The 13843-nt window shown below is 45.8% G+C and overlaps 1 protein-coding gene across 4 annotated transcripts in view; it reads left to right on the forward strand.

The window, feature by feature from the left end:
• Pnpla4 (patatin like phospholipase domain containing 4) overlaps positions 1 to 9718 on the forward strand; it is a 39369-nt gene extending 29651 nt beyond the window's left edge. For all 4 annotated transcript variants that reach the window (XM_029565186.1, XM_029565185.1, XM_008836719.3 and 1 more), the window contains exons 6-7: positions 7178 to 7330; positions 9441 to 9718. In XM_029565186.1, the coding sequence (XP_029421046.1) occupies positions 7178 to 7330; positions 9441 to 9572 (285 nt within the window). In that variant the 3' untranslated portion in view covers positions 9573 to 9718. The remainder of the gene's footprint in view (positions 1 to 7177; positions 7331 to 9440) is intronic.
• The last annotated feature ends 4125 nt before the right edge of the window (positions 9719 to 13843 follow it).

Consider the following 13843-nt stretch of genomic DNA (forward strand, 5'->3'; position numbering starts at 1 on the left):
CATACTCGGCGTTATTAACATGGAAATCATGCTGTAACCTTCCTACCTAGTCATCTTTTATTGGCCACTTTGGAACATCCATCTCATGGTGCTAGGAGTTAAGAGTCCCTTAAGCCACAGTGCAGAACACTGTTAAACATCTTTTTAGAACTGTAGTGGTGGCTAAAAGGGATATGACCCTGGGAGGAGATGGTTGAACACGTAGCATGTGCAGAGCCTTGGGGTTCATTGCACATGTGCCAATGAGTGAATGAATGAATGCATGGCATGAGGTCTTAAGTTTCTGTGGCTTTCTGTGGCTTCATCCTCCAATGACCTTTTGACTCTTAGTAGATATTCATGAGTGACTGGATAGGTGAATGAACAGAAAGACATTCAAGCTACGCTCCCTTTCAAGTAGCGAATCAATTATCGTGTGTATGTTTATGCATACACGTAAGTTAAGTACATACGTGTTGCGCCATGCCCACAGAGGCCAGAAGAGGGATCAGATAGTGTAGTGCTGGAGTTACCGAAGAGAGTAAGGCACCATGTGGCTGCTGGGAACTGAACCCTCGTCCTCTGGAAGAGCAGCCAGTGCTGTAAAGCTCGGCGCCAGCTCTGCGGCCCCTTCAGTTGTGGGTATTCCTTGGTGAGTGCGAAGCCTTTCTAGAGGTGGAGTGATCCACGGGGACGCTCACACTGTTGAGCCAGATTCTTTTACTGTGTTATACCAGGGAAGATTGAACCCAGGGCCTTGCTGATGGTGCCAGTCAAGCCCTGTGCCACTGAGCTACATCCCCAGCTCTGTGTTCACAGATCCTGCTCTTTGATTTTGAGTCAGCATAAGAGATTCATGGGTGGTTTGTCACAAACACCCTTGCAAAGGGAGCATTAGTGGAGGCAAACGAGTTCCCGTCTGCCCGAGCAGCGGGTCTGGGGAAGCGCCGCACTCAGACCAGAGCAAACCCTCCTTCGGAGTCACAGGTCAAGAGTTTGCTTTTGTAATACTGCAAAGCCGTATGTGGAAGGCACGTTGTCTGTTTTCTCTCCACTGAACTGTGGAATGCTCTATGCTGATACGCATTTCAACGAAATTTTTACTGTAGTCCTTCCTTTTCCACGTAGATGTTTGTCATGAAAATGGAGCTCAGTCAGCGGCCTAGTGAACAGTGCTCACTGGCCTAATGGCCAGCTGCGGTCCCATAGGCAGAAATCTGGGCATCAGCGTGTATCTACTCTGAAACGGTAACTCTTCCTCCGCAGGGCATTCTAGGTATTTTGCACTCATTACTTCTTCAGACAGCATGCTCCTCTTCTAGAGAATAATGTGATGTAGATTTATAGGTTAACTGCCAAGTAACTCTTGATTTCTGTAGTCCTCTTTTGGTCAACTTTGAGAATTTCAAAAGCTCAGCAATGTAACAGGAACATTATTTATTTTGGTACAGCACCTTTTCTCAACTTCTGTGTGCTTCGTTGTATGTATGTGCTATATGTATATGTGCTTTGTTGTATGTATGTGCTATATGTATATGTGCTTCGTTGTATGTATGTGCTATATGTATATGTGCTTTGTTGTATGTATGTGCTATATGTTTATGTGCACGTGTGAGCATATGGAGGTCACGGGTCAACATCCGATGTCTTCCTCAGTTCCTGTCCACCTTATCTATTGAGGCAGAGTCTCTCACTACATCTCGCACTCAGCACTTGGACAGACTGACTGTCCAGGAAGCTTGGGGGATCTGCCTGTCTCTGCCTCTGTGCCCCCAACCCTAGTGCTACCGTTACAGATGTGCATTATCATGCCTGGCTTTCTACTCAGGTCCCTGTGCATTTACATGGCAGATGCTTCGGGGGATCTGCCTGTCTCTGCCTCTGGGCCCCCAACCCTAGTGCTACCGTTACAGATGTGCATTGTCATGCCTGGCTTTCTACTCAGGTCCCTGTGCATTTACATGGCAGATGCTTTACTAACTAAAGCATCTCCTTATCTGACTACCCTGCTACATTTCATAGATACAGCTATATATCTACATGTACCTATATCTAAGTGTCTGTGCATGTGGGTGTGCATACCTGTGCATACCTGTGCAGTGCCAGATACACGGCTGTCAACATCTTCTTAAATGTTATTTTTCTTTCACTCCTTTTGGCTAAAAACTTGTTTCTCACCTATTTCTTTTCCCCTCTCCTATTTTTAAAACCAAAAAATGGGGATCCAAGGCCATGTCCTGCAAGCTGGCTCTGTCTGTTTCAGTCTCTCTGTGCCTCTCTCTCCCTCGCCCCCCCATATGTTTCCTCTCATCCCCTCTCCTCCTTGTAGCTCTGTTTTAAGAGTTACTCATGCCTATGGTTCTGCTGGGGATGGGTATTTGTAGTTATACCATGAAATCAAAGAAAACAAACTTGTGAATATAAACATGATTTTTCAAAATGCATGTTCATTTCATGTTCCCTTCTCCCTGCCCTTGGGAAACACTGTTGATTTTCTTACCCCCACTGAATGGCTCTATTTTCCAGGGTGTGAAAAACAATATGAAATTGAAGCCAAAATACCAAGTGTATCTCTTTTTACAATCAGATTTTCTCTAAAGTACCCAGTGAAAATACTTTCAGCACTCTGGTACTTATCTTTACAAACACATACCTCTTCAGCTTTGCACATACACACACGTGTTCAGTTGGGCTTCCATCATGGGAAATCATGGGTCAGCAATCAATCAACCAAGGGCAAGACCTTTGTACTGGTAAATCGTTATTCAGAGCAGCAGATGACAGGCCATCGCTTACCAACCCGACTTGGAGCAAGAACCTCACAAGCCTCAATTTCCTCTTGGAAAATGAGGGGACTGAATATACAGTGGGTGTATTTACCCGAGGGGATATGTTTAAAGACGCACAATGCATATGTAAAAGCAGAGACTGTGCTAACCCTCACCTCGTACGCACTATGTTCTTGTGGCATGCCCTGCAGTATGAACCCTCAGTACCAGAGTTCTTCTGCCCATCCCCCATGCTTCAGGCCCTGGGGCCTCCTGGGGTCACCACAGTCATTGTCTCCACTATTTAAAATGGGGGCTACTTGAGAGAAACACAGATGTCCTAAGGCATGATCTGTGAATCAGGGCCACGAAGTGACTGCCAGGCGGGTAGCATAGACAGAGATACGTGGATTAAATGGACGATTTACATCAGAGGCCAGAGGGGTCAGAGCAGCACAAGATTTCTTCCTGCTACTCAAAGCCATGCAAAAGTGAAACTTACGAATTGTGCATTTCTGGAATTTTCCACACACGTTCTACCGTGAGTAAGCAATACAGTGAAATGCAGACGTGTGTGAGGGAGACCATTGTTCTATCCTGACCTTCCTATTTCAGAGGGTTATTGTAGAGATTAAGTTGAATACAATCTCAGAGAGCGCTTTGGATACAGACACCACAGTCCTTCTTCCAGCAAAGTATTTTTCTATTCACTTGGTATATTAGTTCCTGTTCTCGGAAACAACGGAAGAGGATTTGTTTTGGCTCAAGGTTATAGAGGGATCAGCCTCTGGCCACTTGGCTGTGTGTTTCCAGCCCTGTTATAAGACAGGATATCATGTTGGTGGGAGCCTGTGGCCAAGGAGCAGAGAACAGAGAAAAACAGAATTCTGCAAGAAGGGGCCAGGCCTAGCTAGAGCCCCGAGGGCATGCCCCTCCCTCCCTAGTGACCTACTTCCTCCAGTTTGGCCCGGCCTCTCCCCTTTTGTCATGTATTTTGAATCCGTCTCAAGATCAGTCCATTCCATCAGAGCCCTCATGATGTAATCATCTCCAAATGACATGCTTGTGTGTGTGCATTCCAAACACCCTAGGCATTATGAAATGAACTCCTGAGTGAAGAAATCTAGTCAGGGCGACAGTGCTCATTAAACTTCACGCTTGATTTGGACCCGTGTACAGCTTCAGCATAGTAACTCCTCCGTCCGGCATCTGTCACTTGGAGCACATAACCGGGCACATGTTGGATGCTCACATAGTGCATGACAAGTGAATCAGTGGCCCTTTCTGTAGAGATGGACACCTCTGGGGTGTTTGTGTGCTTCTTTCAGTGATCTGTTTATCTAGTAAGATTTGTCTGAATCCATAAAGCAGGCTTTTGATTGGCCCACATAACCCATCAGAGTATACAGGAAACACTAAGCCACCCGGACAGGAGAGAATATCCTGATTCATGTGAACAGCCTCCCTTGGCCCTTTAGAAGGGATTTTCAGTTTTGTCACCTTAGTGACCATCAGAGCAGTTATCTGCCACACAGCTAGGCATGAGCTTACCACTGCAGAGATCTTCTGTTTACTGACTGTCCCCAGCAGCTGACTCACGTGGAACATGCTTAGAATGTGGTCAGAGGTGGGAGGTGGTGCGGCACCACGATCAGCGGTAGCCATTGGCGCTGACTTTGGGGGCAGCGCTCTTTTGTTTTGAGGCTTTTTTTGTTCCTGGAATCTGTATGTCCTTGTGTGGCGCTTTCCCTGGAGGAGGATAGTGCTGTGACTGAAAACCAACGGAGAGGCAGGAAAAGGCCAGCAGCTGTTTGCAGAAGGATGGTTTGGGAATGGTGGCGCTCCTGACAGTAGCTTCCAGCATATAGGACACTGCCCACCAGGCCAGAAGTGGGGGGGGTGCACTGCAGGAGTACAAGGCAGAATGCCAGGGCACCTGTGCACAGACATCTGTCCTGTACGAGACCATCAGCTATCAGTAGAACGAGGCAGCATCAAATGCCTTCGCCTTTAACTTGGAGCTGGAGGAATGTTTGCTGCTGCAGTTGCTGTTTTCAGAAACGCTGCCGCAATCAGCACGTCAGGAGTTTGGGGGTGCTCTGTGCGAGAACCCCTGCCAGGAGAGCGGCACCTGGCTGAGGTCTGCTGGGGGGGGGGGGGATGGCATCACCGCTTGGAAGGGAGGGGAGATCGGTGACGATTTAATCAAGACCTTTGATCAGGCTATATGTTTTCCCCAGTCGTTTATCTCATCAGAGTGCGCTAACAAGAGCGAACGGAATTTGGAGAAAGGGTTTGCAATTCCCTGAAACAGCAGTCATTAACCCCGTAGTAAATTAGAACACTTTTCAATTTAATGAGCTGATCACCCTCTTTTCATTAAGTTGAGCCAGTCATGTGAGTTCTTACTTAAGATTCTATGGCATATCTTTAATTTTCTTTGATGAAACGTCTGTGAATTTCTACATCATGGGTGACAGGTTCTGCTCAGAATATGAAAAGAGATAATTTGGGACAGTATCTTCTTTCTTTGCTCCAGGCATCGTCTAATTCCACAAGTGGGTATGTATACCCAAAGCAAGTATGAGTCAGAATAAAGCGGGGTCCCAGACAGAATCAGCTGTTCACCGCCTTCCCTCTGGCAAAGCCTCTCTTTAGGCAATGATGTCTATACAACCTATGAATGCATCTCTTGCGCACATGTGTATGTTCCATACACAGATCTATACAAGCATATGATATTAGCATGGCTTCACTTAATGTGCAATTATTATAATCTGTATATCTTTAAAAATAGTTGATAGGCAAGTCGTCCGGGGCCATTTCATTTTAATCTGTTTTACTTATACTTTGGGTTCTACCAAAACTCAGTTCTCTCGAGAGAATATCTAAACCCATTTTTCTTTGTTAACCTAATACTGTTCCCCTTGGAAGAGTTGTCTGCACAAGGCCCTTGTGAATAACAGAATAGCAGCCATATCACCAGCAGCTCAGACGTCAAAGCAAGTAAGAAGAAATAGAGTCTGAGAGGAAATGGATTCATTGTATTAACTAAGCCAGGGGCGATTGACATTGACAGTTACTCTTTGGAAAAGCTTTACATACTTAGGATCTTACACATCCGGTTGTCTCTCCCTGCATGTGGTACATGCATGTGGGTAGGTGTGTGCAGCCGGAGACCAAAGGATGTTGGGAATCTTCCTCCGTTGCTCTCTGCCTCTTGGTCTCAAGACAAGATCTCTCCCAGAGCCCAAAGGTGACCTTTTGAGCTACACTGACTGGCCAGCAAGCTCCCAGAATTTGCCTGTCTCCACCCTGCAATACTGGGGCCACAGGGATGCTCAGCTACCACTAGCTTTTTACAAGAGTTCTGGGGATTAGGCCAAACTTCCCATGCCAAGACACTGTGAGGAATTCTCCATCAGTATTAGGTGTCTGAAAGCTAATTCATTTGTTGGTTTTGTGTTTTGAGACAGTCTATGTAGGCTGGGCTAGCCTGGTATTTGCAACCCTCCTGCCTCAGCTTCCTTCATCGTGATGCCTGGCTCTGAAGGATAGTTCTGGAAGTGGATAGCTATGTATTTCAAAACTTGGGCTTCATTTCTAAGATTCTGTAAGCTTGGAAGTTTATGGATACACTGAAGGGACAGATGAGGAATAGCACCATTGTGTTTCTGTCAGGTTCCATTTTTCAGTACACACTTCTGTAGAGGGAGGGACCGAGGGATCATCCTCACCTTGGACATCCCACCATTCCTCTGTGCTACCCTGACACCGGCTTCCTTTTCTTACCCTTCCCTGTTCCATCCATCCCTCTTCTGTGTGCATGTTCAAAGTGCTGGATCCCTTCTGAGTAATGTTTGTTCCCCTGGCACTTGCTGCTGTTCTTTATTGCTTTGGAAACTACCCCTGCATCATGTACACAGGAGCCACTTTGCAAATAGAAATGTTTCTGACTGTTGTATTGTTAAGTTTGGGCTGAAAATGGCAGTTTCCAAATCTCCTAAGAAACACGAGACTCCCTCTCGTGGTCGGTGCTCTGTCCCGAGTGGACTGGCTTTTCTCTTGGACTGCCTAAGAAGCCCCAACTAATGGCACATGACTTCTTAGCTGTGGTGAAACCATGTGCCAGGTGATTGATATGATTTTGGTACGAATTCTGAAAAGGAACCTAGGTTTTAAGCTCTGGGCAACTTTTCATCTTCTGTGCAGAGCTCTCATGCTGCTAAGTTGTATATGCAGGAACCTTTAGTTGCTTCCCAAACAGATCTTCAATCGGATTGGCCTCAGATATTAAATGAAGAGGAAGAGCAAACCATGGAATGTATTGCAAGGAAGGAAAGTGCTTGTTGGAGAAGCTGCACTCCTTCCTTATTGGGTGTGGGAGGTGTGCTGTTGACAGCTGTGTCTCTGGGGGTTCCTTTCCACAGAAATGGGTGGATGGAGGTCTCACCAACAGCCTCCCCGTTCTGCCCGAGGGACGCACCGTGACCATCTCCCCTTTCAGTGGACGGCTGGACATCTCCCCACAAGACAAAGGGCAGCTGGACCTCTACATTAATGTCTCCAATCAGGATATAATGGTGAGTCGTTGGGTTGGGTGACATTTGAAAAGTTCTAATCCCGTAAACGTCCCTGAAGAATTCAACATACCTCTCGAATGTTGGGATCTCCTTGACAATTTTATGTATATATTTTCCCTCTCAATAACCTGCTAGAATTCTTTTTCAAAATATATCTTTATGATTTGAGAATTTTATATGTTCTGATCATATTTACCCCATAATTCCTCCCTGATCCAACCCCCTACCAAATTTCCCCACCCCCTACCAAATTTCCCCACCCCCTACCAAATTTCCCCACCCCCTACCAAATTCATGTTTTTTGTTTTTTTTTTCAAAAATCACTTGCAGAGTCCAATTTGTGCGATGCCATCCACTGGAGGAAGGTCGTCCTACCAGGGGCCATACTCTTAAGAAATCTGGCTCTCCGTCCTCCAGGAGCCATCAAGCGCCTGTACCTCCTCAGTCAGGAATGGGGGCTTAAGAACCTCCTTCCTGCTAGAGTCTGGACGGACTTGATCTTGTTCAGCTCCATTCTTGTGCAGGAAGCCACACTGTTGTGAGCTCATGAGTACGGTGGTCAGTCCTATTGTGTCCAGAACACACTATGTCACTGTTCCTCTCTGACCTCTGGATCTTCCAGTCTCTGTGCTCCATCTTTCTCGAAGGTCCCTGAGCCCAGGAAGGTGATATAGATGTCCCCCTTGTGGATTAGCAATCCACGGACACTCTCTGCACTGGGATCACCTGTGAGTTTAACACCAGCCACTGCACAAAGAAACTTTTCTGATGAGGTCTGAGATTTGCACTAATCTATGGGAGATACGAATTTCGAGGGCAGTTGGATACTATGGCCATTTGTCAGTACTAGGTTCACCCCTGTGTCCTGTGAGCTCCTCATCCCTGTGTGCTTGCCCAGACTATGCAGTATCAGGCATCTGGAGATGACCTGACATCCAATCAGAAAGGGATTGGCTATTCCAAAAACATTAGTACCACTGTGGCACCCGTGGGCATATCTTGCCATGCCAACTCTTGTTAAAATTCTTGGGGTTCACAGATACGTAAGGCTGTTGATGACAGTTCTGAAGAATAAAAAAATTATTTTTTAAAAAAGACTTGATTACCCCCACACACACACTCAGTCTACATAGCACCTCCTGGTACTACGAAAGGCAGCCAAGCATGCTAGAAGTCTAAAACCTTACCACAGCTGTCGTGTGTACAGACCTGCTTCCTGTGGACCATCAGCATCCTGGTACTATGAAAGGCAGCCAAGCATGCTAGAAGTCTAAAACTTTACCACAGCTGTCATGTGTACAGACCTGCTTCCTGTGGACCATCAGCATCCCGTCGGCTGCACTGGCTGTCAGTTTTCTCAAAATCTTCTTTCTCTTACTTATTTTTCACATCAACAAACTTGATAAGACATGATAGCATTTTAAATTAGATTATTTATCTAGAAATGTGAAAAATGCTGGAGAGAAATTTAGGGCCTCAAATAAACAGTTAACAAAAATACTGGGAGTCTTAATAAAATCCTTCTCAACACAGGGCATGATCATACCCAGGAACGATTTGGTGATGTCACAAAGCAATTTTTGTGAGTTTGAGTTTTTTGTTTTCTTTGTTCATTTGTTTCTTTTGAGACAGTGCCTCACATACCCAGGCTAGCCTCAGAGTTTCGAAACTGACCTCATGCCTCCACCTCAGGAAGGGGTGCTGAGATTACAGGCATGCTGTTTATATGTTGATCTGAACCAAACCCAGAGCCTGATGCATCCTGGGCAGACCCTACCAGCTGAGCTACATCCCTGGTCCTTTTGAGGAGCATGGTTTTGATTAGTGCATCTAGAGACTGCTACTGGTGTCTGCCACGTAGAGATTGGGATGCTCTTAAAATCCTGCCACGCAGAAGATGACCACTTCAACAGAAGTATGTGGGCAAATGTGCCCAGGGTGTGCGGACTAAGAAGGCCTCTTGTAGCCTAACGGGGGAGTAGCTTCCCAGTTCGACTCCTGTTTTCCTGCGAAGTGGTTTTGTATCCGGGGTAAGGAAACCTTATAGAAACAGCATGTGTATGCCTTCCTGTCAGTTTCTGCAGCTAACACCTTTCTCTGTCCACCCTAGTTGTCTCTGGCCAACCTGGTGAGGCTCAACCACGCCCTGTTCCCACCGAGGAAGAAGAAAATGGAGTGCCTGTACAAATGTGGTTTCGATGATGCCGTGCACTTCCTGCGGAAGGAAAACTGGTTTGAATAAGGCACCTCAATGGCTGCTCCCACAGCATCTCTCCATGTAGCCCAGGCTGGCCTCAAACTCATGAACCTTGTTCCTCATTATCTCAAGTACTAGAATTTAGTGCTGTGTGCCACCACGCCTCCTAATTAAATTCTGAAAAAAAAGTATATCCAGATTTTCAGTTTTGTGAGTGTGCTTTACAATATTTGTATTTATTTTTAGCATTTGTGTTTTTTTTTTTTTTCTTGTAGAAGAACGGGTATCTTGTTAGAATTTGGCGATGCCATTAAGAACAATACGGTCAGCCAACCTGCTCAGTGATGCCACAACGACGTTGCGAAACAGAACGAAGCGTAATGTGGCCACGTGCTGCGGAATGGTTTTCAGAGAATAACATATCTTGAGAAAAATTAGGGCAGGAACTTTGGGGAAACCTGTGGAAAACAGAGAGCACGTGCGTGATGTGCGCTGTGACTCTGGCAGGAAGCTACGGGTGTTTCCGTGACTTAGCCACATCCTGCACGTCCACAAGGAAGGGAACAGGCTGTCAGGCTGAAGTGGGTCTGCGGCAGGACAGGAAGCATTAGAGAACTAGGCGGTATCCGTCCCTGAGGACCTTGGGAAGACGGTGAAGGAAGAGAGGCCGGTATCCGGGCGTGGAGATGCTACTACCGCAGTTGGGTGACAAGGTGAGAAGGTGACCAGACCTAGAAATTAGCTGCGTTTTTCTCATCGGTCACCAGATTCCTCACATAAACCCCATTACCCAGGGAAGGAAAAATCAGGTGGCTTCTAGGCTCCCCTGTCCCAAGGGTCGGGTTGCCCTGATTTATGATCTGCCTCTCTCTGTCTTTCTCTCTCTATCACTGTCTCTCTGTCTTCTCTGTGTCTGGTCAGTCTCTGTCTTTCTGTCTGCCTCTGCCATGTCTCTGATACACACATGAATCTCTTTCCATGAGGCCATACCACGCTGAGTGTTAAACCACTCATCTATACTGGATGTTTCTACTCTGGGCACATAAGCGGCAATAAAGTATTTCTAAACATCACTATCAAAATAGCTTAGCAAATAGGAATGAAAATCCAAAATCATCAGCCAGTGGATCCCTTGTCAGTCATGGTATGCAGGCCCAGCTCTGGAATCAGCTGTCAGTGGATCACTCGTCAATCATGGTATGCAGCCCCAGGTTAGAATCATCATCCAGTGGATCCCTTGTCAGTCATGGTATGCAGGCCCAGCTCTGGAATCATCATCCAGTGGATCCCTTGTCAATCATGGTGTGCAGGCCCTGGCTCTGGAATCATCAGTCAGTGGATCACTCGTCAATCATGGTATGCAGCCCCAGGTTAGAATCATCATCCAGTGGATCCCTTGTCAGTCATGGTACGCAGGCCCAGGTCTCGCACGCTCTTAGGCCAAACTCTCACAGTGAAGACTTGTATGGGGTTTGCAGTAATTCACTTACCCTCTCTTAAATCTCAACTCTGTTTTTATGGGGTTTGCCGAGCATGAACTCTAATTACTAAGAAGCAGTTAGAACAAACCAATTTAATTGCATGGCTTTAATTGTCCTGATTCACTCTTTTTACCCTTTTAAGCCATTCCTTAAATCAATTTTATGGTTCTCAAAAGACCCGAATACACAATTTTTAATCACATAAACACCAACTATTGCATCTTTGAGGTTCTGCAGAGAAGCGTCTGAAGAGGATGATGCTTGCAGGCATGCACTTCCTCCACCCAAGCAAACATGTAGTTACACGTCTGTATGCTGTTTCCCGACGTCGTATGAAGTGCGTGCATTTGCCCTTCATTTTATGTGCAAATTTTCAGTTTTGCCTAACTTGTTCTCCCTTACCCCCTCCTTTGACTATTGTATACGAATATGGTATTTCCATAAACCCTTTCTTTTAAAATTCTATTTATAAAGTCCTTGAGAATTTTCTACATGCATACAATGTATTTTGATCACACTCATTCCCCGACACCTGTTCTCGCAGAACGCCCCCATTCCTTTCCGAAACAGGCATAAACCCTTTCTTGATGCACTCAGGAGCAAAACCAAATCTTTTTTGACCTTTCTAACCTCTCTCTCTCTCTCTCTCTCTGTCTCTCTCTGTCTCTCTCTCTCTGTCTCTCTCTCTCTCTCTCTCCTTTCCAGTGTTGGAGTAGACCTCTAGGCTTTTTGCATACCCAACAGGTGCTTGTATATTTTATAACCTGTTGCATGTATCTTTGAACATGTGAACAGCTGCGGTCTTTTCATGTGAAAGGACTTCTGAGGTCACAGGAGATGGCTCAGTTGGTAAAGTGCTTGCTGTGAAAACATGACGACCTGAGTTTGGATCCACAGACCCCACGTAAAGAGTGGGCACACATCTCTAAACCCTGCAGTGGTAGGGCAGACACAGGGGGATCCCGGGAGCTCTCTGGCTCGTCAGCCCACCTGAGCCTATGAGCTCCAGGTTCAGTGAGAGACCCTGTCTGAAAGCAGGTGGTAGAAGGCACCTAGTGTTGACTTCTGACCTATTCATGCACACGTATGTACATCACACACACATGCATACGTGCAAGCATAAGATATTGACTGAGAATTTGTTCCACGACACACACTATCATGAAAAGCACCAGGTCTGCAAAGCGCCAGCATTCACCAGGGTCGCTGGAGCAAATTCTCAGACCCGGAAAGAACACACAGGGCGTGTTCTGTCTTTGCTGGACTGGGTCCTCGGGTGTCAGTACTAATAGAAAACAGGAACAGCCCCACGCTAATGATCAAAATGTCACAGCACACTAGTGCTAGGAGAGAGAAACCCAGAAGACACTTTCTGACCCAGATACTGCCTCCTTTCCACAGTAATTACTGCAATAGGCTTCCTGGTAAGTTCCCTGTCCCCTGTTGGGACAATTTCCTGATATCTTTGGATGTGTCATTTAAAGTTTCATTCCGCTTCCTTTTCTTTTCAGTAACACTGTGTGTCACCATGGGAACTCACAGCTTCCATTGACAATTAGAGAAAATAGATTTGGTTTTGAAGTTCAATGATGGTCTTGAGGAGCAAGCAGCGTATTAAACAAAGAAAAAACACCGCTGTGTTGTAGTTTCACCAGATCCTGGGCAACAGTGCCCAGGAAGCCCAGGAAAACAGTTGCAGCTCTGGGCATTGAATTACCATTCAAAACTAGCGTGAGCCAACGAGCACACAGACTTCAGTGACTCTCCTTCTACTCTCTTTTCAGTTGATCAAAACAGTAAGCACATGCTTGGAACGTCTGTATACTGGGTGGAAAAGTAGTCCCCCAAAGACAAGATCATGTAAAACACTGAAAAGTGAATGTAACTGTGTTTAGCAGAAGGATCTTTGCAAATGCAGTTAAGAAAGTGGCCTTGAAATAAAGGGATCATCATATATTGCTTGTTTATAAATTCAGTGAACAGAGGGCTTTGGATGTGGCTCAGCTGGTAAAGTGCTCGCCTAGCATGCGTGAAACCCTGGGTTCTATCCGCAGCACCACATAAACTGGACCTGCCGATACCTGTCTGCAATCCTAGCACTCGGATGGTGGAGGCAAGACGATCGGAAGTTCAAAGCCATCCTCGGCAGCATAGCAAGTCTGAGGTCTGCCTGAGAAAATGAGACTGCCTCAAAATAAATTATTGAGTTTAAGTTGGGTATGAAGGTTCATGCCTTCCGTTCTGGCACTGAGAAGGTGGAGGCAGGAGGATCAGAAGTTCAAGGTCATCCTCAACTACATAATGAATTTGAGGTCAGAGAATTGGGTTGCTAAGGAACGAAGGAAGGGGGAGACGGAGGGAGGGCGGAAGGAAGGGAGGAAAGGAGGGAGGGACAGAAGGGAACAGAGGGAGGGACGAGGAAGGGAGGGCAGGAACAGGAAGGAAGGGAAGAAGGAGAGAGGAGGGAGGTCCAATGAACACACACTACTGGGGTCCTGCATTACTACAGTAAAAGGATAGAATAAATACTCCCCAACAACTGGCAAGGTATTATTAACAATCATTACTTGATTTCCTATTAATGTCCTATCATAAGGAAAATTCCTCATGAATCTCTCTTCCTACATATATTTCTTTCTACAATCTGCCTGCTTTTCTATTACCTATCTATCCATCATCAATCTACTTATGATTTATCTATGTACAATTATCATCAGTATGTATTTTCTTCTGTATATATGTCTATGTATCATCTATCTACCATCTATTTATCATCTATCTATCATCCATCATCTATCTATCATCTATCTATCATCATCATCTATATGTATCTAT

The sequence above is a fragment of the Nannospalax galili genome, unplaced genomic scaffold (assembly GCF_000622305.1).
Source record: "Nannospalax galili isolate Female #2095 unplaced genomic scaffold, S.galili_v1.0 scaffold458, whole genome shotgun sequence".
Classification (NCBI taxonomy): Eukaryota; Metazoa; Chordata; class Mammalia; order Rodentia; family Spalacidae; genus Nannospalax; species Nannospalax galili.